This window comes from Castor canadensis, chromosome 16 (genome assembly GCF_047511655.1).
Source record: "Castor canadensis chromosome 16, mCasCan1.hap1v2, whole genome shotgun sequence".
Lineage (NCBI taxonomy): Eukaryota > Metazoa > Chordata > Mammalia > Rodentia > Castoridae > Castor > Castor canadensis.
The window spans coordinates 44,690,760-44,713,782 of record NC_133401.1 but is presented as its reverse complement, the minus strand read 5'-3'; the positions used below and the strand labels follow the sequence as shown (position 1 = coordinate 44,713,782).

The 23,023-nt window shown below is 42.6% G+C and overlaps 1 protein-coding gene across 1 annotated transcript in view; it reads left to right on the top strand.

Moving 5' to 3' along the window:
* Spock1 (SPARC (osteonectin), cwcv and kazal like domains proteoglycan 1) overlaps nt 1-23,023 on the top strand; it is a 490,594-nt gene that overhangs the window by 324,095 nt on the left and 143,476 nt on the right. Inside the window, exon 4 of the mRNA XM_074058856.1 lies at nt 9,679-9,793. Within this exon, the coding sequence (XP_073914957.1) occupies nt 9,679-9,793 (115 nt within the window). The remainder of the gene's footprint in view (nt 1-9,678; nt 9,794-23,023) is intronic.

The following is a 23,023-nucleotide window of genomic DNA, read 5'->3' as shown; positions in this document are numbered from 1 at the left end:
CACCAACTTTGTCATGATTATTTCAGTGTTCTCAGTTAGGGAATGAAATTTAATGACCCTGGGAACCAACTTAAAGAAGCAAAAATGAATCTGTCCTAATTGGGGAAAGAAAGGACTTGGAAATTGAATAGTCTCTGATTACCCATTTATAAATCCACAGCCAAGTGTTTCTGAAAAAAATTAACAGTGGGAGGGACAAAAGTAATAACTGCTTTAATTATGATATTAAATTTGATACCCGGGGAGCCACAAATGCTTTGTAACTCATTTTTATACCTCACCCAATGTTTGGCACCTAGAAGTTTCTCAGAAAAGCTTTGAATTATGCAGGGTCTGTTCACTGAACAACCCTGGGAATTTTCACCTGTAGGATTGAGATTTCTGGGAAGAGATGGCATGAAAGTTTGTTCTGAGGACATGGGACACATTTCTGATTAATCAGATTTAATGGGAACTGGTTTCTTGTCCCACCAGAGTGAACAATTTGCTTCTGAAGGTTCTTTGTATGTACTTCTACTGGTATTGATTTTCCATCTTAGATATCAGTACCCTGGAGAGCTCTCTGTTTCCTTCTAGGACCCTTTAAACTTGGTAAACATGTTCAACTCTTTTCAGACATTTTCCCAAAGAGCCCGTAAAGGCAAGTAAGAGCAAACACCTACTCTGAGGCTCAAAAGAGAATGCCATCAGGACACACATTCTTGAATCTCTCTGTACCTATTTTGTGAATTTTGCATTCTATTCCATAGCAGATCAGTGATCGCTGTAATGTAAGTAAGCTTTAAATTACCTTCGATGAAGTAGCATAGATGCTGCAGGGAGATTAACTGTAGATTTGCATTCTCCTTGGCTTACCATACAGTCTGAGAAGCAAGGGTTAGATTAGGTTGTGGGAAAACAAGAAGAGAAGGGGTGGATCAGGCTGTGCTAGGTACATGTGGTACAGGCCTTCCAGTTTCTCTTTCTTCATCTGTTTTTCACTGTTGACCAGTGAATGGGTACCATGTGGCCTCACCAAAGTTCTTCACCGAAGTCCTTTTCAACAGGATGCCACTATGGAAATGACAGCCTCGTTTGAGGCTTTGAGGTGTCACTTGGAGCACTGCTATCCCCAATATGAAGCAGGCTTTCTCTGCAGATTTTACTTTTTTGGATTCAGTTAACACCTGTTTGCCTAGTTCTGTGGACAGGCCAGAAGGCATCAGGTCAGTCTCTGGCTGAAGATTTGAGAGTATCAACCTTATACACCCAACCTGCTCTGCTGAAGCTTGGTTGCCCAGTTGTTCCAACACATCCCATATTACCAACCACCCTGGACTCAAACCCTGGCCTGTTCATATCAACAATGTTTGCCATATTCTATTTTCCTCAGCCAGGCTCTTGTACTCCTAGCCTTTTACCAACAGAGCTTAAATGTAGGCTCTAAGGATATTTCAACTCTTGAACTCCATGACTCTCCAATACAGACTTTTCAAAGTCTACAAAACTTCTTTCAAAAACAAATACACCAAACAAAAATAGAGTATGATGGTGTGGGATCAAGGCTTTGTTGTATGATCTTAGTGCATGGAATTTAAGGACATTTTATTTTGATACTTCATTCTTGGCTTTTTTGATCTTTGGGAGCAGACAAAGTAGAACCTACCTCAACTAGAATTGCATGAGTGCTTAGTTCATAGGATGGTTTCAGCAATGCTATGACTCTGGTTAACCTTCAGAAGTTTTCTGGAAAGCATGGCCCCTGAACTTGATGCTTAAAAAGAAGTTTCAGTGTTTCTTCTTGTATGCATTTACAGTTTTGATATTGAAAAGACCAAACAGAATTGTGGTGCTGGGATCTTGGGTCTCTGAAATGTACAGGGTCTCTTGCCTTCAGTGGGTATCCATTTTCTGTACCATAGGAGCAAGCTTAAAAGAGCTGGTAAAAGTGACAAGGATGACATCTGGGGATGTACTATGTGCCAGGCCCCGTGCCAGGCATGTTTTATGCATTTTCCCACCAGACCCCAGGGAAGCAGATCTGTTAGTTTGCAGCTGAATCTTAAAAGTTGAAGACCCTTCGAGATCTCACAGAGGTCACAGGTGGCACAGTGGTGCCTCTCCCCCCAAACCATTTCTCTCTGATCCAGACTCTTCAGTTCTTCTAGGTACATTCAAAATTTGGGGGAAATTCCTGAAGTTTCTTATCTTTACATGGTCAACAACCATGGCTGTTGAATAATGATAGATTAATTAGCACCAAAAGAATGAGTTTTCTGATGCCTTTGTTCTGGGGAAAGCTCCATGTTTAATAGGAATTTTAATTGCATTAAAATAAAGCATAGGTACAAAAGATAGACTTTATGAGCCACAATGATCTTTTAAGTATACCTTTTTCCTGGAAATATTTGATTTTTACTGTACTTTTTATGTCCTCTTATTCTCCTAGGTTATAGAATTGGTTCTTTTGTCTTTTAGTAATTCTCTTTCTTTTGTTCATAAATGTCTTATGAATAATTTATGTCAATTACAAAGAAATCGAACCCAAGTAATTTTACTATTAAAACATTTTAATACATTCTGGCCATTTTTATGGATGAGAAGGTTAAGGCTTCTCTGTGGATGGTCTTTTGTGCCTCTCCTTAGAGATGAGGCCCTTCTTAGGTCCTGTTGTTTATGCTGCCCTCTCTGTTGCCATGAGGCTTCATGTATCTCCCCAGCTGTGATGTGGATTGGAAAACCCCTTGCAGAAGGGACTGAAACAGAGACCAGGAGATGAAGTTCCCATGGTCCCTGCTATTCCTTAAGTCAGAGTTAAATTCATGGCACAGCAGCACTGCTTTTGGAGAATAGTTGACTTTTGCATTCATTATAAAAGCAACACAAGTTTGCTCAAATATTTAGTAATCTAGCTTTGATTTCTATATTAAAATGTTTCCTTTGCATTAAATTATTCCTGGAATGTTATGGGTGACATTATTCTTAGGGGAATTGGACAAAGGTGTTTAGTTTATTGCTTCCTGGTGTTATAATTTTCACCTTTACCTTCATCATAAGTTATTTTCCTTAGTGGCCTAGTGACTCTGAGCATCAGCTTTGGTGTGACATCTACCTATGTTACTATATATAGACCTATGTGTTTCATGAAAATTTCTGCATGCTATTTTACAAAGGAATTCCCTTTAATTAACTAAATTAACCATTTACCTTTAGGTAAATGGTTATAAATTATTACAGACTGAATGCATATGTCCTTGCTGTTTTAAAGGGCCAATCCCCAGGGAGGCCATATTTGGAGATGAGGCCTCTATAGAAGTAATTAAAGTGAAATGAGGTTATATGGGTGGAACACTGATCCAGTAGAGTTAGTGTTCTTATAAGAAGAGACACCAACGAGCTCTTTGAGTATCTCTCCATGTGTACACACTGAGGAGAGGCCAGGTGAGAGCATAGCGAAAGTTGGTCATCTGCAAGTCAAGAAGAGGCTCTCAAAGAACCCCACCATGCTGACACCCTGATCTTAAACTTCCAACCTCCAGATGTCAGGAAATACATTTCTGTTGTTTAAGCACCCATTCTGTGGTATTTTGTTATAAAATCCCTAGCAGACTAATAAAGATGAACATTCAAATTGTCTGTAATGTAAGAATGAATTCTATAACTGTCCATAATTTCCCCTTATAATACATGATTGAAATGAACATTTTTGCTGAATATGTTGACTTACTGGGTCATAGGATTTTTTTTCCTTTTTTTTTATTAGAATTTATTTTTAATTTTTCATATATACCAAAAAAAACTGCGAAGATAACATAATAAGTCCTAATTGTTATCATTTAAGGGTTTCAGCTGACAAAATGCCCCTTCAAACAAACAGGCTATTACCAGTTTATCCCAAGTCTACCTCTGTACCCCCTTCCCTGCCTCATCCACCCATACTAACAATGTAACATGGAAGATGCTTTTAGTTTTGACACAGGAAGAAAGAAGTTCTCAGGCCCTCAGTTTAAAGGGAGAGGAAAGGAGGAGGTCTTTGGTCAGATGCATCTTTTCATCCTTTGCTTCTTTGTCCTTATCTGTCCCATTCCTCTCTCAATTGCCATTCCCCAGTCCTTATACACACAGGTTTGGCCTTCTGTGTCACTCAACAGTCTTTCCTATCTATACACATGACAACTAGGCCTCTTTGTTTAGCCTCAGAGAACTTGACTAGTCCTTGACTTTGAAAGCTAAAGATTGCTAGGGAGGAAGGCTTTCCAAGCTGCCATTCTTCCCTGGTCACAGCAAAATTAGATGGGCAGAATTTTCTATTTTGTATTCCATAGGGCTCTGTTGTCAGCTGGCAAACAAGCCCCTCTGAGAGAGGGGAGGAGAGATGCATGCACGAGTTACCATGGGGACAGACAAGCTGTAATAAATGTTCAGGATCCTAGCTTGATGAGGTTTTCACAGTTTGGAGTAATTTCTTTGTCAATCATCCATTAAGTCACTCCTAATGAATCACTGAGCATGTCTGCTCTTCAGATGAGTCTTGGGTGTGTACAACTCAGACAGGGAGCAATCTTAAAAGCAAGACAAGACAACAGGCCATCATTAATTTGTAGATGTTTTGCAAATTGAGAGACCTTTAGTCTGAGGAAGGTTTTGGGAGTCACCAGAGTACACCATCAATTCACACAGTGTTTTAAATCAAAGAAATCTTTTGCCTACTGGTCTGAGAGTGTAGGCTTGTTGATTTCTACAATCCCGGATGACTTATTGTTCCTGGTGAGAGGGAATAAAGAAGTTTCTGGAAGGAGGAAAGTGGGCTCTAAGAGCTGACCACAGGTCCTCCATCCCTGTTGGAAAGTGATCATGTGCAGTATGCCTGTTCTTTGATCAAAGTGTCATTTCTACATAACCCATATACAGGGCTCCCTCATCCTGCCCCTCTCCCCCACTTTTGGAATGGGAGGATGTGCCAAAGGTCAACAGGTTCTACCATGTTTGAAGTCACTCTGGAACTTGAAGACCATGGCTCATTGTCATTTCAAAGCCCTCTGTGACCAAGCTCAGTCACATCACCAGCCATATCACATACCACCCCATTTCTAACCTGTTTCCAGCCTGAGGAAACACTTTAGTTCCAAACCTACCAAATGTCTCTTACCTTTGGAAAGGGAGCTTCCTTTTCCCCCAGGATGTTCTGCCTCATCCTATTGCTTGTTTTAAGCCTGCTTTTCCTGGACTGACATATGTCAGCATCTCCAGGAAGTCTCACCGACCCCTTGAAAGGCTGGGTTAGGTACCTCATCTGTGTCTTCTATTCAGTTGTGAGCCCCTGGAAACCAGAACAGACGTCTTGCTCACTACTTGCCTCCAGCCTGCAAAAGAGATGCCTCACCCAGAGTGGTACTCTATAAATGTCTATTGAGTAAACACAAGCTTGTGTGATTCTCCAGGTGACTGAGGGACCCTTTGGGGCACCCATAAAATGGAACCTACTTCTCATCTCAGCATCTTTGAGATGGCAGGGAGTTTGGTTGTTGGAGGTGTCATGACCCTTTTGCCAATTAGCCGATAGGATGTGCTCAAAGACAGAGAAAGTCTTGCTTCCAGATTTTAAAACCAATGTAGCTAATTAAAAAATAACTCATTGAACTGAAAAACAAGTTCAGAAACAATTAAGATAATTAAAATATCACAACCTTAATTGAGACCAAGTAGTGAGCTCAAAAAAATAAAATTAATTAAAAAAAAAAAAACTACACAGAGCCCGTAATTAACTGGCTTTTGAATTCGATGATCTGCAGCTCAAAAAATCTCTAATTCTTTCTTGTTTTTTTTTCCTTTGAGAAAATTTTTTCTTTGATAAGAATTATTTTGAAATAATAAATGGGACTTGTGTCCCATGGCAGCTGACCTTTGACTGGTCTCTGTGGAAAGACAGTTAGGAAAGATGAAATTAACCTTCCATGGGTACCTGGACTGCCTCAGTGGACCACATTATACTGTTTAGGTCCACATGGACCCTGCAGGTTTGGTGACACAAGTGGCAGAGGGAACACTGGACTTTGTCATCTTCTAGAAATTACTGCATCCTATCACCAAGCATGTGTAGAAGGAGATTAAATCTTGGACCACCGAATCCAAGAAATCCTCAGTACCATGACAGTTGCTCAGGGCTTTCACCTATACACAGCTCTTTCTTCCTGCCTTCCTACCTGGGCTGCTTCCCCACCTTGTGAAAGGGCTTCTCAAATGCTACTTATTATTCTGATCTCTTAATGTCTTTTCCTTCAGAAAGTGGAGCTAACCAGGTCTGTCTAGTGCCATGGCTTGGGGCCTTTTAGGAGAGTCACCTGGGAGCCTTATGGCTGCTAAGCAAAGCATACAGTGGGAGCCCTACATATGGAAATGACACACCTCTCATATCCTTTCAATCCCAGTGTTGCTATTTTTCAAAAACAAAACATATCCTTGTGATTAAACAAACGTTGACAGCTTGATTTGTTACTATTTTGTTGTTCTGTGAAGTTCATTTACTCTAAATAATTTGCATGCATGTTTGAAGTATTCAGACCCTAGTAATTAATTTTACAAACTTGATTTCTGTATGCAAGTTGTTAAGTATATGTATAGAGTTGAGTTGATGGTTTTTGAAAATTAGTAGTTTTGCATGGAGATTTTCTTGTTTGTTTGTTAAGAACCGTTAGTTTCCAGGATTGGAAAATGATACGATGGCAAATGTCAAGATAGCAGAAACAGAATTGGCCAGACCATGGACCAGGTGACCCAGCTGCATCCAGAGAAGGAGACAAATGGTGTAGTTGTTCAGGATGGGGCACTCACCCTGCAGGGGAGAAGGGACTGGGCCACTGACCCAGTCCTGGGAGGTGCACTGATAGGGTGGGTTGCCCTAGCCTTGCAGCACTGGGTCCTCTGACTGACCACCTTAACCATTAAGACTCCTTCTGCCCTGAATTTACCTAGAAAAGGGTGCCATCTGAACTCTATACTTGGACAGGGGTTGGACACCTCAATCAACTTTTTAAATCAGCTGGTGGCATATAATGAGGAATTTGTGCTCACAGAGCAGGTTTGCACTGCTTTCTGCCCTGCAGTGTCTCTTTAAGACCTGTGTTTGTAAAGTGAGCACATTAGTAGCAGCTCCTCCTTGGATGCTTGTGAGGATTAAGTGAGGTAATCCAGTTAGAGGGCTTAGTTCACTGCCTGCATGTCAGAAGCACTCAGTGAATGCTAACTATTGTTCTTGTGATTATGAAGGTTTATTGTTCTCTCTCAGAACAAAGCACAAGCCCAGAAAACCTAACAAACACATAGGAGGTGCTTCACATGTACTAGGTCTGTCCCTAGCACTTACAAATATTGACTCATTGAATGTAACTAACAAGCAGTAGGGACTGTCATTGTCCCCATCTTGCAGAAGAGGAAAGGGAGGTATAAAAAGGTTAGTAAGCAGCAGGGTTCAGTCCCAGAAGCCCCAGCGCTGGAGTTTGTGCTCCTTGCCCCATGCACAGTTGACTTACTGCCTTGTGGTTGCACCATTATTCAGGCCAACTGGCTGGCAGTGTGGACATTTATGAAGTTGTCTATAAAGCAAAGGGGATTCAAAATCTATCCTAAAGCTTGTCATGTAGTATTGTAGATTTCCACACCCACCACTGGAGCCAGCCTACTTACTCTTTGCCACCTCTTAGACCCACTCAAATGGAAATCCTAAGGTCTCTGAAACCCTGGGCACCTATTGGGGGAAGTGCTTCAGCTGGTCACTGTGGCAGGGGTGCCAGTGGTCCAGTCCATAGGTTTTCTAAGAACCATAAGTGGTGCCTGGAAGTATGAGAAGGGGCGACAAGGGGCTGGCATCTGTTAGTGGTCATCTGGTAATCCTTCTTGATGGTTGACTTCATTTTGGAAAGCATGTCAAAATTGGTTAGGCTATAGCCTGAGGGTGGCTAGGGTGCCATGCACAAGGAGAAGTCCACTGGCTGAAATTGCACCAGCCTCCTGGCTTCTCATACAGGCATTCCCAGGAACTGAGAGCATGCCACATGGGACCAGGAAGCTCTGGCTGCAAATTTCTGGGAGCTCCAGCCTCAGAAGACTCTGAGAGAAGACCCAACTCACTCTACCACTTGCCTCTCAGAAGCAGCCTTCAATTTAAGGGCTGGGAGTAAATACTCTGTCCCTGGGGCTCCAATCAGCCTCTCTCTTATTGGAGCCTGTTTCTCTCTGCTACACTCCAGACATTAGCATATGTCCCTTGGAAAGTAGGCTCTGCCCAAGATTCTTGTTGGACCAGGGTCTTGTTAAACCAGGGTCTTGAAGCTTGATGCTGACCTAAGGATGTGCCCTGCTTCCTGTTCACATCTGCTACCCTGGCTATAGGGAGGAGCCACTCTAAGTTGTTCATGTAACACACATGCCTTTGTATATTGTGTGTTCAGGATCCTTGAAAAATTCCCAGCAGCCATCTGAAGAAAAAGGTATTCAAATTCTGGGCCTGTGTGAAAGAGAGGAATCGTGACTCCAACAGTGGAGTGGACCATGGCACTTCTTAGAGCAGTTCTGCTGTCCCTGTTTGGAATGTCAATTTGTTTAACCAAATGTTTGGGTGGGTAGGACATAAGGAACTGTTCCTTCCCCGGGCTGTGGGGAGCAGTTATGAAAGATTTACCACCAAATAGGCCTTCTGCCTGGAGCTGGGAGATGGCACAATTGCTTTTGTTTTGCAGAGAACTCCCTGGGGCCTCTTCTGTGCCCATGATGAGCATGTGACCTCAGCATGTAGAGTGCTGATTAGCCAGGGGCCTGCTGCTTGACTTATTCTAGAAAATGTTGCAGTGTGTGAACCACTGTCTTTGGGGACCTTTCTGGAGTTGCTTGTTTGGATCAACTTTTCTCCCCTCTCATTATTCCCATCCACAAAGCACAGTTGATAGTCAGATTGAATTTCTCATGATTGCCCAAACATGTTCCCCTCTACTTGCTTGAGCTTCTCTTCTAGCCTGGCTTGCCCTTTCCTCCTTTTCTTTTCAACTCCCTATGCACCCTTGAAGATCCAATTCACATATTAATGCTTCACTAATCCTTGCCCTAGAAATTGATATCTATTTGTCTCTGGAACCCTGTTATCATTTTATATGCCCATCGTGGCCCTTATCCAATTCTGCCTTGTACAATAAATATTTATGTATAAGCTTTTTTCTTCCCCCTATTACACTGTAACTGTGTGGCACAAAACTGTTTACATATCCTGAAGTTTTCCAAAACCTTAAAATAGGCTATTTATGCACACAGATGATACTTATTGAACTGAAGCCAAAAAACCCCTCATCCTTAAGGGCTTCTTATGTGATAAGAAATAAGTAAAATGGAACACAGATGAATTCATAAAAAGTGACACCAGATAAATAACCAAAGAGGTAAGTTCTTGGTAACTCTTGGTCCTTGGATCACGTAAGATTCTAAAGGATTTTTTCAAGTAGTCCTTGCTTGAAATGAAGATGCTGAAGCAACCAACATACAAAGGACTCACTGTTCTGATTTGAAGAAGATTGTGAGTGATGGACAGAACTCTCCCTGGCTTGAGTTTTCATTCTAATTCCCATGAACCTCGCTGAGGGTATCTGAGTAGCAATAGAAATTGCATTTGTCTGGAGGTCCTAACCTCACCTCTTTTTGTTGCTTTTGCTTTAGCCCTGGACCCATCCAAGGACCCCTGCCTGAAGGTGAAATGCAGCCCTCACAAGGTGTGTGTGACCCAGGACTACCAGACAGCCCTGTGTGTCAGCCGCAAGCACCTACTGCCCAGGTAAGGCAGGAAGTAAGATGGAGACAACTGGAGGCTGGAGGCACACCACAGCTGGAAGATCCCAAGACTTCCAGGCTCTGAGTGGGGGGCTGGGTTGGGAAGAGCAGTGTTTGCATGGCTGTTTTGTGTGGTATGCAGTGCCTGTATTCTTGCTATTGTATGAAGCTCCAGTTTCCGAACACAGATTTGCAAAGAATTTAATTTCCTTTAAATCTGCTTCATTTTTTGCTCTGAAGCCTCATCTGAGTCATTGAACAGAAAAATCCTATCTTGGTCATGATTGAGGACCTTTGTCCATCCTGAGTGACCCAGTACCCAGGAAGCTTATAGCTAACAAAGCAGGGACTAGATTTTTAGTGTCCTAGTTGTACTCGACAGCCTGAACATGACAATCCTCCCAGAGCCCTCACAACCCTGAAGCTGAGAGCTCACACCTTCCAGGTCCCTATAGGATGTGCACCTTCTTGACTTCTCAGGGCCCCACACTACCATCCCTTCTGGGAACATGTCTTCCCATTTGCTCTGGGTGTAACATCTGATACCCCAGTTTCCCCAGCCCACAGGGAAGTCTCCCTTAAAGCCCTTGACTCTTAAACATCCCTCTCCCCTGCGTTTTCTGTACACTGGGCTTAGGGTTTTACACATGGTAGAAAAGCCTTTCAATTCCAGCTGCTTCTTTCAGTCCTGCAAAAGCACTCAAAGCCAGAAAGCAGACAATTGCACAACATAGGCTTTCTTTAAAAGCAGGTTGGGTGGAAGTGAGAGCAAGGCAGTTTCAGCATATATTCTATCCTCCCATGCATCCACCTGTATACCTGAAAGGTGGAGAGACAGACACCCCATTGGACTTACATCCAGTTCTGGATTTGGTAGCTTGTTCCGCTGTTCACCTGTACCATAGCGTGACTTAAGCAAATACAGCAGCCTTTCTGAAACTCAAATCCCACTGAAATCGTCTTGCCCGGAACTTCTTTGTTAGCTCCAGCTAGCCCTCCTGGGACTCTGCAGAATGGGGGCTGTTCCCTCCCTTAGTCTTGGAGTCTAAGCAGGACTGGTCCTTTTGGCTGTTCCTCGTGGGCTGTGCTTTCATTGCCATTCACCCCCTCAGTGACTTCCTTTGAACATGTCTGGGGAGGTGCTACCCCTGAAATCAGGGTCTGGCAGCAGAACGGTGCTCCCAGTGTGATGGCCGTGCCACCTCTGCCTCTGACTTTCCTGGGCGTGGTACCTGCAACCACGGACCTGGCCCCAGCATGGTCATCTCACTCTGGACCACTGTCCACGCTGTTTTGAGCATAATCAGCCTAGGTAGGACTAAGATGCAAGGTATTATGATGTTCTTTGTCTGTTCCCCAGACCAGAGGTTCCCCTGGTAGTGAACACAGATCTTATCCCTGCAACCCATAGCATGTACTCAGCTTTCTGCTCCCATGTCCTTGGATTCTTTCAATCTTTTTTTTTTTTTTCCGGCAGTACCAGAGTTTGAGCTTGGGGCTTCATGCTTGGTAGGCAGGCACTCTACCACTTGGGCCACTCCACCAGCCCTTTTTTGTGTTGGGTATTTTCAAGATAGGGACTTGCAAACTATTTTCCCAGGCTGAATTTGAACCACAGTTCTCCTGATCTCTGATTCCTGAGTAGATAGGATTCCAGGCATGAGCCACCAGTTCCTAACTTCCAGTCATTTTTTTCTAAAGTCTGTATTTTTTTTTTTGTCTCCATTCTGGAGTGAGGGAACTGAGGCAGAGTGAGGCATTAGTAATTTGCTTATATATCTGGTGCATGGCAGCCATGACTAAAACCCAGGACGATCTGCTCCAAAGCTTATGTTTTCCACCACTACAGTATGTCAGCCTCTTCATTCTGCCTGTCCTTGTCTACCCATTCAGTTATTGTCTTTCAACAAAAAGGCATTAAATGCCTACTGTGTGTCAAGCTCTTGTTAGACACTAAGGTTGCAGAGATAAATAAGAGACCCTGTTTCTACACCCAAAGAAAATCAAATTCATTGGTGAGTGAGTGGGGTATAAAAAATAATTCTTTTGTTATTTGAAGTTGCTTTTAAGGTTTACATGCTCTAAGAGGACTAACCTCTATCCTCTTGCTACATTTGATTTCTGCCTTTTCTGTGGCCTATTTTGAGATAGTACTATATGTTGTTCAGCCATCCTCTTTTGTATACTTTTGTACACATGCATATCATGGGGACCTTCTTTGCATGTTTCTTCCTAGAATTCAGACTTTCTAGAAATGCCAGACAAGAGATTTTTAGTTTTAGACCCAGATCTGCTAGAGACAAAGGCAGCAACCTCACTGGTTTTCAGACATATCTGGGTATAAATGGTGTTTTCCTGGATACGTTGTTTCTGGTCATCATTTTTTGCTTAGGTAGTAAGTATGATCCTCATTTCCCATTTCTCCTGCTGACCATAAAATTACAGTGGCTCACAGCATGAATCTGAGAAAGAGACAAAATTGGGCTCATTTTCCATGTCAGCTATTTCCTGGCTATGTATTCTTGACTAGTCTCTTTGAGATTCTGAATTTGTGCTTCTTTGTCTGTTAAATGGGTTTAAAATAAAGACTCTTACCTAGGGTATTTGTGTGTGTGTGTGTGTGTGTGTGTGTGTGTGTGTGTGTGTGTGAAAGTTCAATAAACTCGATGATATGTAACATCCACAATTAAGAGTCAAATGACAGCTGTTCTTACAATCACTATAACAATTATAATAATAGCTATTATTTTCTGACACATTCTGTAAGTTCAGCCAGAAACCCCCAAAGTTGACTGCTTCTGGAAAAAAAGTAGTGTCTCCAGTTGTCCTGCCCCCTTTGTGGTTTTTGTGGGAGTGAGCCTTTGAGGCTTAGCACAAGGATTACAATGTCATTTTTGCTGCCCCATATGTGACTCACAGCTGGGAAATATCAAGAAGTTGACTGTATTTCTTCCAAAAAGGCCTATTTATTTATTGGGGAAAGAGCCCAAGGAGTCAGCTTTGGCTGAGGTGGCACGCCCACTCCCTTAGCAGGATTTGGAAGGTGACATGATTGGTAGAGGCCCTGTGGTGATGTTCACTGTGTACATGGGTCCAACCTTCTCCTGTCCCTCTCAGAGGCTGAATTTCTGAGCCCACAATGTCAGCTGAGGGCACACTTCTAAGGGTCCTGAACACGTCAAATGAAACATTTTTCCTTCCATATTATATTCCAGGGTCCCTCTGATCAGGGAGATTGTGTTGACGACTCTATTTATTTATCAATCAGGGAAGTTGTCTTTCTTTCTGCAAAACATCTGCAAGCCATCCTCTCTGCAACAGCTCAAGGAGCTAATCCCACCCTGCAGACAGTCAGGAGTGTGCACAGATGGAGAGGCGGCTGGGCCAGCCTTAGATGAAGATCTAGAGTTGGGCTGTCTTTGCAAGTGATCAAGGCAGAAGGACAGTGAGCACGTCAGCAAGAGAATTTCATTAGCTTCACTTGCCCGCAGAGATTGAGTTGAATGAGAGGCTGTTGGGCTCACACAGCTGTGACTGCAGTGTTTCAGGATCGACCAAGTAGTTTTGATTAGGGATGGGTGCAAGCAAGGCAACCAGGCCTCACCCTTCTGGAATTTTTCTCTTTGATTAGGGTGCTATTTGTCTTTGGGTTTGTATTTGGTTTCATCCAGAGGTTTCAACTGAATTCATAGTCCTTTTTGAGAACTCCTCAAAAATTGTCTGTTCCACATCTTCCTGCTGTTAAGCAATATTGAGTGGGGCTGGGAGGAGATGGATGCATGGTGGTGTGCTCACACTCCAGGTCTTCAGGAGGCCATTTATATGGCAAAGAGCAGTGTGAAGGCAACCTGAAGTCAGGAAGTCTTCTTTTAAGTCACTTTAAAAAAATCCCAGTCTATTTTGCTATAAGGATAGTTGGTGCTTATTATAGAAAATATTAAAAATTAGAAAAGTAAAATGAAACAGGAAATAGGTAATGGTCATATTATTTACAAATAGCACTTAAAATGTTTCAGTACATTTCTGTCTATTCTTTCTTTTGATCTTGGGTTTTTCTCATTGATTTTTGTTACAACATGAGTGACAAGTGGTACTATACTATGTAAAACAGTTTATATTGATACTTATTTATAAGTGTTTTTATGATACTCCAAACCATGTATAAAACTGTTAATGAATCCATAACATGTTATACAAAAATTAACTTGAGATGGGTCCTAATCCTAAATATAAAAACTAAGATTATAAAAAATTTTTAGAAGAAGATAAGAATCCTGAGTTTGACACAAAATCCATGACTGATAGATGCAAAAAACAAAAGGGAGCAACAAGCAACAAATTAGATTTCATAAATCTAATGCCACTTTTACAAAACTGAAAAAAGGCAAACTATACTGGGAGAAAATATTTTAAAATATGTACGACCAAAGATTTGATTCTGAAATAAGTAATAAAAGCATATGTGCATATGCAGATGCACTCATGAATGTTCATATCAGCTTCATGTATAATAGGAAAATACTGAGAACCCAAATGCATGTCAACAGGTGTAAGTAAACTGTGATAGGTTCAGTACAGTGGGTTGCCAGTCAGCAATGAAAGAAAACAATATGAATGAATTTGATAATAATCAACTGGGGGGAAAAAGCCCTCCAAAAAGTAGCTACTGTATGATTTCCATTTGCATGAAGTTTTGGTACTGGGGATTGAACTCAGGGCCTGGCACTTGCCAGACAAGTGTGTTATCACTCGAGCCATGCTCCCAGTCTTTAAGATAAGGTTTTGAGCTAACTTTTCTCCTGCTTCTGCCTCCCACATATACCACCATGCCTAGCTTATTTTTGAGATAGGTTCTCATTATCTTTTGAGTAGGTTGGCCACCAACTGTGACCCTTCTATCTTTACCTTCCAAGTAACTGGGATTACAGATCTGTGCCACCATGTCCAGCATGAGGGACATTTTAAAGAACACAAATTCATCAGTGGTGACATAAAAGCAGATTACTACTTGCCTGGGAAAGAGGAGAATGGCAATGGTCACTGATGCCTAACCCATTCTAAAAGACTGGATGTAAAGTAGATCCTTTGGGAAACAATGAAGTCAAACTCTGGTCTTAGATTGTCAGAAGTCCTACTGGTAAATGAGTTTGATTACAAAAGAGGACTTTTTATTACAACATTGTGTTGTTCTTCCTGATTTAGGTGTTCTTAAGGAAAAATTCTCTTAGGTGACAGGGTGGTAGAAAGTCCTAAGGCCTGCAGAGGGCTCTGTTCTCGGGATTCTCTGCAGGTCAGAAGAACTGGTTCTGATTTATTGTTCTGTGTGGGTGGGAGACCAGGGTGGGGGTAGGGTCTTCCTTACAGAGTGCTGAACATCGATTTTACTTCTATGTTGCCATTGATTTTCATTTGGAGAATGGAAAATTGAAGCATTTGTTTTAAGCCCTGCAGAAAAGCCACATTCTCCAATTTTGCAAGTGTATTGTAAACGGGAGGAAAAGATGTCAGGATGGAGTTTACGATATCTAAGTGTACCCTTCAAAGCCTTCGGGAACAGTGGGAACTCATCTATTTTTAAGTAAGGAGCGAGATGGCCCAACTTCCCAAAGGGCTAGCCTCCTGTAATGCAATGGCCTTCATCTCTGCTTCCTAACTATCTAGAATAACAACTAATTCTTTGCGCTGGCAAAGAATTCAGATCCAGTCGAGGCTTTCGGTATAGTAGACCAATCTGAGAGCTTCCTGTCTTTTATGTGCACTTAAAAAAACAGAATCAAAGTGTTTGAGGTCAGAGAGAAGTACATTACAGAATGTGCCTCAAATACCAAACTCTCAGAGGATATTTGAAAGGATGATGGTTATTTCATCTCAGTTTTGTTTTACAACAAAGCACTGCTTCCTGCTACAGGGACATTGAACCATTGATTATACATACACATATCTGTCGAGGTTTGGAAGACACATGGCCTTGTGGAAGGGGAGGGGATGATTCCCAGATGACTGGATGGCTTTCTGGTGCTTCATAAATGAAGGCACTGCCAATTACCAACATGTGACTGCGCCCACATCCATTACTCTGATTTTATACTGATGTGGCCCTATGCCATTTCTCCAAGGGTTCCAACTGAACCCAAAACAGTTTCTGTTTAAAGCTCAGAGAATCTTCATTGTCAGAGCTCTGTCTTGTTAAGATGCTAATGAGAGCTTGGTGCTATTCCTACTCTGTAGAATTAATGCAGCAGAGTTTGGGGGTTACCTTCTTCTGTTGTAAACAAGAAAAGCTTCATCTTGCTTCATTGCTTTGCACATGCATACCACTGAATATATTATTTAAACCACAGGCCACACACGCACCACAGAAAAGGTGAAAGAAGGCAGCTGCCTCAAGACAAGCACTGACTGACTACTTCCTGGGTAGCAGGCACACTTGGCAGAGAAGGATGTCTTGCTGCCTTCTCTCAGCAGTCTGCCAGGGCTGTATTACGATCCCCATTTGACAGATGGCACTTCTAGGCTACCATAAATGACTGCCCTATGCAGTAAGGACAAATGGCCTCCAGAGTGGCTGTCACTCCATCTGCAGCTTTCATGCTCCCTGCTGTGCCACACAGCCACCTCTGTGAGGAAAGCAGTTTGCTTCCCTCCCTGCCAAAGCCCACTGGCCAGTGTGCTCTTGGTCCTAGAGGTTCTATTCTGCAGAGCTGTGGGCCTTTGTCTCCTAGGCTGTCCTTCCCAAGCTATTGGTGTGGGTCCTGGCATTGAACCTCTTTCCTTCTTTCTGGTTCCAGAGCATTAATTCTGGGTTTTTGCTTCCTTTTTGTGGTTTTTCCAAAAGCATTCATTCACATCACATGTTACTTAAACCTAAAGATATTTAATTACTTTAAATCTGCAAGACTTTTTTTTTTTTTAAACAGAAGTACCATATGTCTCTGTGCAGGATGAGGATGCAACTGCTCCCAGGGCCTCACTGAGCAATTTTATAACTCAAGCAGCCACTTAAGGTCTTCATTCCTTTGTTTTCCATTCTGAAACCGAAGGTATTGATTAGGTGATCTTGATGACCAGAGCAGTAGAGAGTAAAAAAGCAATTCATGATGGAGATGTGTACGATTGAGTGGAATTTTAGTACCTTGGAACAGGAAACAGACTGGGGACAGATAATACCTTGTAAGGCAAATTCAGTAGGCTAGGTTCACGGATATATTTTTTAAAAATAACAAGTACAAGACTTCTAGTAAAATATATACCTATATTTTGTCCTGCCTTGTTTTCCTTTTTCTTAAAAACCATACTTTCAATGCCATTTGAATCTGGGGTAGGTAGGGAAGGTATAGCTGGCAAAAGCTCCATCTAAGTCTCTTGGCCTCCTATCTGGTTAGGCAGTTTCTGGTGTAGCCCTCAAGGGCCAGAGGCTCTGCCCCAGGAGCTCGTGGGCACCCTTCCAGGTTCCTGGGCTATATTGCCTTCCAAGGAGACTTTCCATATTTTCCATTGACTTCAAAACACTGAATCACTGTCTATCTCTTTATAGCCATGTCGTATCTGTAGGAGATGGAGAGTGTTTTATGGCTGAATCCCTAGGACATGCATGCCCAGATGCTAATAAGCTGTGTGTGTGTGGAGTTGGGAATGGCTGTTTATAGGGCCAAGGGCTGATTAATGACACCCTCTAATTTCCTACCTCTATCTCTGGTAAAGAGCACTCAGTGTGGTGCCCTGTCCTTTGGTACCACCTGGGAGCTTAGGGGTGCAGGGATTGTGTTTCAAGGTGCACTTGCATATTAGGGAATGTAGAGAATGTACATTTTTTGCCTCCGATTTAAGTGCATTAGAGAGCGGGGTTAAGGTGGATGTGCAGTTTTGAATAGATGATCACTAGTTGTGATCACTATCTGTTAGGTCTCGTTGGCGCCACCCAGGTGTGACTTGTATTGGCACATCTGTCCCTTCACACTGATAAATAAACAAGCTAGAGTCCACAGAGTTAACTGGAGATGCTAAGTTGCCCATCATGAGAGCTGAAATCCCCACAAGTTCTGGGGACACTTAAGTGTGCAGGTAGAACATAGTCCATGTGGCCCTGCCAAAGGCATGCCATCTTCTAGCACAAAAGTTACCAGATTGAATTTCCCCACTCTCATGAGTATTTTAATTTCCATAAACCCCTTTCCTTTTCCAGTTATAATTAATCTACTGTCACCTGAGTGCTGCTTTTTGAAACTCATCAGGATCCCAACTCACAGGTTTTCAGTTTAGACATTTTACCAGATTAACTCAGTCACTGAGCCCTGAAAGACATCCTTTATGGACACAGCCACCATAGTAGAGCTCATGCGAGGCACTGACCATGCAGATTCTGGAGCCAGAGAATGGGCTTCCGGTGATTTAGATGGGCATTCCAGCCTATTTTTAGAAGGACTTGTGTTTTAAATAGAATGTTCTCCAGCTAATGTTCTGTCTTTAATGTTCCTTAAGGAAGGGGTGGTCAGTGGACAGGTCCTCCATACATAGGAGGACAGGAGAGATGAAAGGTAATTAGTTTAGGGACCTGGATACCTTTCCAGATCTCACTTTTAAATGATATTTTTCATGGACATTCACTGAACCTGAGGCAGCTCTTTTACCAATTGATAATAGGTGGGGGTAGGGCAGATCCTGGGGTGGCATGCATCCCAGTGAACTGAAAATCTAGCCCTCGGTGGGTGACATTGACTAGATGGGAAGGAGGAGAACCTGGCTTAACAACCCATAGCCATAAGAAACTCCCCAGTGGAGAGCTGGGTGGTCTTTCCATCCTTTGATCTGGAACTAGATCACTTGACTTGGCAGGTCCCAGGGAGGCCATGGGGGGTCTATGGGGAGGGTGACAAAGGGTTTAGACTAAAATTTTTATTGCTATGATTCTGTTAGGACTAGCTTAGAAAACTGCTCACATGTGCTGGTGATGCATTTGGAAACTATACCACTGGAGTTTGTAATAATGTCTTTATTCAACAAATATGTATGGATGCTTTCAATTTGTTAGGCACTGTGCTGTGCCTAGAATTCTACAATGAGTGGATAGAGTCTACCTTTGTGGATATTAAAGTCTACTGGAAAAGAGGTCAAATGAAATTGAACATCTACTAACTGGTGGTAAGCATTACGTAGCTTAAGAGCTGGGGGCCATAAAAGTCACTTTAGGTGGGTTGAACAGGCAAGGCCTGTGCTCTGGAAGAAGATAACAAAGGGATGTGAGACTGGAGAAAATGGTAGGGCTAGGTCCTGCAGTGCCTCAAAGGCTGTCTTTTTCCTATACCTTCACATTAAGGGAGGGGCCAAGGATATCTCTGGGGCCTCTTTTGTAAGGTTATTAATCTCATTCTTGGGAGCCCTGCCCTGAAGAATGAATTACCTTCCAAAAGACCCCATTTTCAAATACTCTCACATTTAGAATTAGGTTTCAGTAGGTGAATTTTAGGAAGTGAAAACCAAAGCATTCAGTCTGTAGCATCCCACCCCTGGCCCCAGAAAAACCATCTCCATATCAAGTGTACAACTTATTTCATTCCAATAACCTCAAAAGTTTTAAACTCATTCTAGTATGAACTTGAAAATCTAAGCCCAAAGTCGAACCTAAATTCCTTCTAAACCAGATATGGCTGGGACTCAAGGTACAATTTATTCTCACACAAACTGCTCCCCAACTGTGACCCTGTGAAACTAATATGTTATGTGCTTCCATAATACCATTGGGGAGGGAGCAGGCATAGTATAAGCAATAAGCATTCAATTCCAAAAGGGAGAAATAGGAAATAAAGGGATGGTAGGTCCCACATGAGTCCAAATCCCACCAGGACAAACTACAATAAACCTTGATTTGAGCAATCATCTTTGACTTGATGCTGTGCCTGTAAGGCTGACTTGGGCAGAGGTCACACCTTTTAGACCCACTGGGACAGGCGTCTCACCTTCTGGACCCACCTGGTGGTGATACTGTGCCCCTCCCAACTTTGTTGGGAACAGGTTGGGTCCCCAAGGCATCAGGTGAACCTGCCCCCACAATAGCTCTGTACCTAAGTCTCCTGACTGAAATGCACATTGATGGCTTTACTTCATAGGGCTGTAGGAAGCTGTAGCAGACATTGCCCTAATGGCACTCTGTGGGGGCCTCACAGAATTTGCTGGGACTTTTTCACTCTGAGTCTGTGATGGGGGGCAGTCCTGATGACTTCTTAGAGGACATTCTTGTCTTAGAGGCCATTCCTTGTTGTTTTGGATAATAGCTCATATCCTTTGTTTTCCTGGCTGACTAATCTCCCTGTGGTATTCATGAAGTACCTAGCTTCTGTTAAGAGGATGGATCCATTCTAATTTCCTTAACCAAGAGTTGATTGGCTACATTCTTATCATTTCCTCCCAAACAGACTTTCTCAGTCTTACTTTATGTGTAGGCTGAGAATTTTCCAGGTCTTTAAGTTCTTTTGCCCTCTGGATTAAGAGTTCCATCTTTAAATAGTTTTACTATGTCATCAAGAGGAGCCAGACCACTCCTCCAACACTTTACTTAGATACTTCCTCAACCAAATACCCACACCCATTGATTGCAAGTTTTACTGTCCACAAAACATTGAGACAAACATCGTTCAGCGAAGTTCTTTGCCATTTTATAGGAACCATGGCCTTTACTCCAGTCTCTAAAAGCATGTTCCCCATTTCCACTGAAGCAGTCCTCAGAATAGTCTTTACTAATTTCTACCAAAATTTTTATGAGAACTACTTAGGTATTCCCTAAGAACACTGAGACTTTCTCTAGAGTACTCTTCTTCTCTTTCTGGGACCTCATCAGAACGGTCCATTCATGGTAATACAGGCTTTGTTCTACCCCTGACCACTCTCCAGTTCCAAAGCCACTTCTACAGTTTTAGGTATTTGTTACAGCAGCACCCCACTTCTTTTCTTTTTTTAATTTATTTATATAATTTTTGATATTGTTGTATTGGAGGTATATTGTGACATTTACAAAACTTCTTATAATATACCATAGTTGAATTCATCCCCTCCATCGTTCTCCTTTAATCCTCCCCCCATTCTTGGAATAGTTTCAACAAGTCTCATTTTTCCATTTTCTTACATGTGTCCATGGTATTTCCACCATATACATCCTTCTACACCCTTCTACACCCTTTCCTTGCACTCCCAGACAGGACCTGTTTTGCCTTCCTATAGCACCCCAGATTTCTGTTTTAGTCTACTTTGACTGCCATGCAAAACTGCCATAAACTAGGGGTCTTACACACAGTAGAAAATGACTTCTCCATACTGAAGGGAAGTCCAAGGTCAAGGTGCTAGCAGATGTGGTATCTAGTGAGACCCCATGTTCTCAGATAATGGGAGGGTCTGGCCAATTCTCTGTGGCCTCTTGTACAAGGGCACTAATCCCATTCATGAGGGCCCTGACTTCGTGACCTAATTACCTTCTGAAGGCCCCATCTCCTTAGGAGTTAGGACTTCAATATATGAATTAAGGGGTGCACAAATGTTAGTCTGTAGCAGTTGTCACTTTTCATAAGTGCTCTGCTGGGTGGGTGTGCACAGCTATGCTTATAACACTTGCAGTGGTCAGATCCCCCCTGAGTATCAAGCCCATAAGGATACCACTTCTTCCCCTTCATGTCCCTTGTGTCTACTTGAGGCTTTGGCATATAGTAGATGTTCACAATTCACTGTAAGTGCTTAGATTTAATGGGTTGAATGAATCAGTTAAGAGAGAAGCTAGAGATGTAGGCCTAAGATGATGTACTTACTTAGGAGCTGGGAAAGGTCAGCTAAGTTGTGCCATGGGTCTTGGAGTAAGGTTTGGGCTGTTGATCTCATGAGAATGGGGAGTATATCCATTTACTCACAGAAGCTACTACACCCCTGGGTGTACAGAAAAGATTCTGAAGATGCTGATGAAACTCCTCAGGGAAACTAGAGATATAACTTCTGAGTCCACTTGAAAGTAACCTTGCTCTTGGGAAAGAGCGGTGTATCCAGGCTCTGCAGCCTGCCTGACTTGATGGCCTACTTGTCTAGGGTTTTGTCTCCTTTCCCACCCTCTCCTTGCACTAAATGACTAGACATATCTAACGGTCAGCTCTCCTTTGGGGCCTTGAGTTAAGATGTTATCCATCCCATTGACCCCAGGAGTCTCTCAGGACTGCAAGTCTGTGTTCTTCAAAGTGTTCTGGGATGGCCTTTGGATCTACCTCAAGGAAAGAAACAAGGAAAGAGATGCATATAAAGCACCCACTCACTCTGCTGGCCATCTCCACCAGGCCCTAGGTGACTCTACTATCCCTGTAGAGAGAGCTCTCAGGCACTTTCATAACTGGGTTTAACTCATCCTTAAGTACTGCTCAGGCCAGAAGACTTACAACCTCTAGACTCTCTTCTCTCTAGAGTCTGATTCCTGTCCCGTTGGCCTGTGGGATTTACCTTTCCAACTCTTCAGAATAGGAGCAAACAGAGCTTCCTGTGTCCCACTCAGCCAGAAAGATACCTGGGAAGGTAATAGGTAGCATTTCTACTATCTTCTGTCTCCTGGGGAGAAGTCTGCTACAGAGAGTCTGGAAGGTCAACTAGCTACCCACCATGTGAGGGGCTTAGGACCCCAGTTGCTATTCTTTACCATAGGTGAGCCCAGGATACCCTGAAAACTTCTTTGGAATATGCTAAGTTGACATGGTCTACCTCATCTCCAACTTAAGGAACTTTTCCAGCTCCCATTTTTTTCCCTTGTATTAGGAGAGTAAGTGAGCTCATTACTCATAGGGCTCTGTTTATTATCTGTGGTCTTTTGGTGATGTATCCAAGTGCTGCTTCAGATTGTAGAAGCACTGTTTCTAGAACAATACCTGGTAGAAACTGGCAGAGCAGAGGGTAATGGGACAGTGTTCCCTGCAAAGTGCTGGCATTGAAGTGTAGAGTGGTACAACGTTTCTCGTGAACATTTTTGTCATTATTGACTTCATGATCCCATTTTAGAGAACCCCTCTTCTGGAAGTAAATGGATGTACATAAAGATTTATATATACATATATGTTTAGTGCACTTGATTACAATATTAAAGAAATGGAAACAACTTCTTGGTGACCTCTTGGAGGCTTGAAGTACTGGAGGTCTCCCTACACAACCTTTTGGGGTATCGCTTCTGTCTTTGGAGAGCTCTTACTTGGAGTCTGAGGTGTCTTCTTTGATTGAGCCAAAA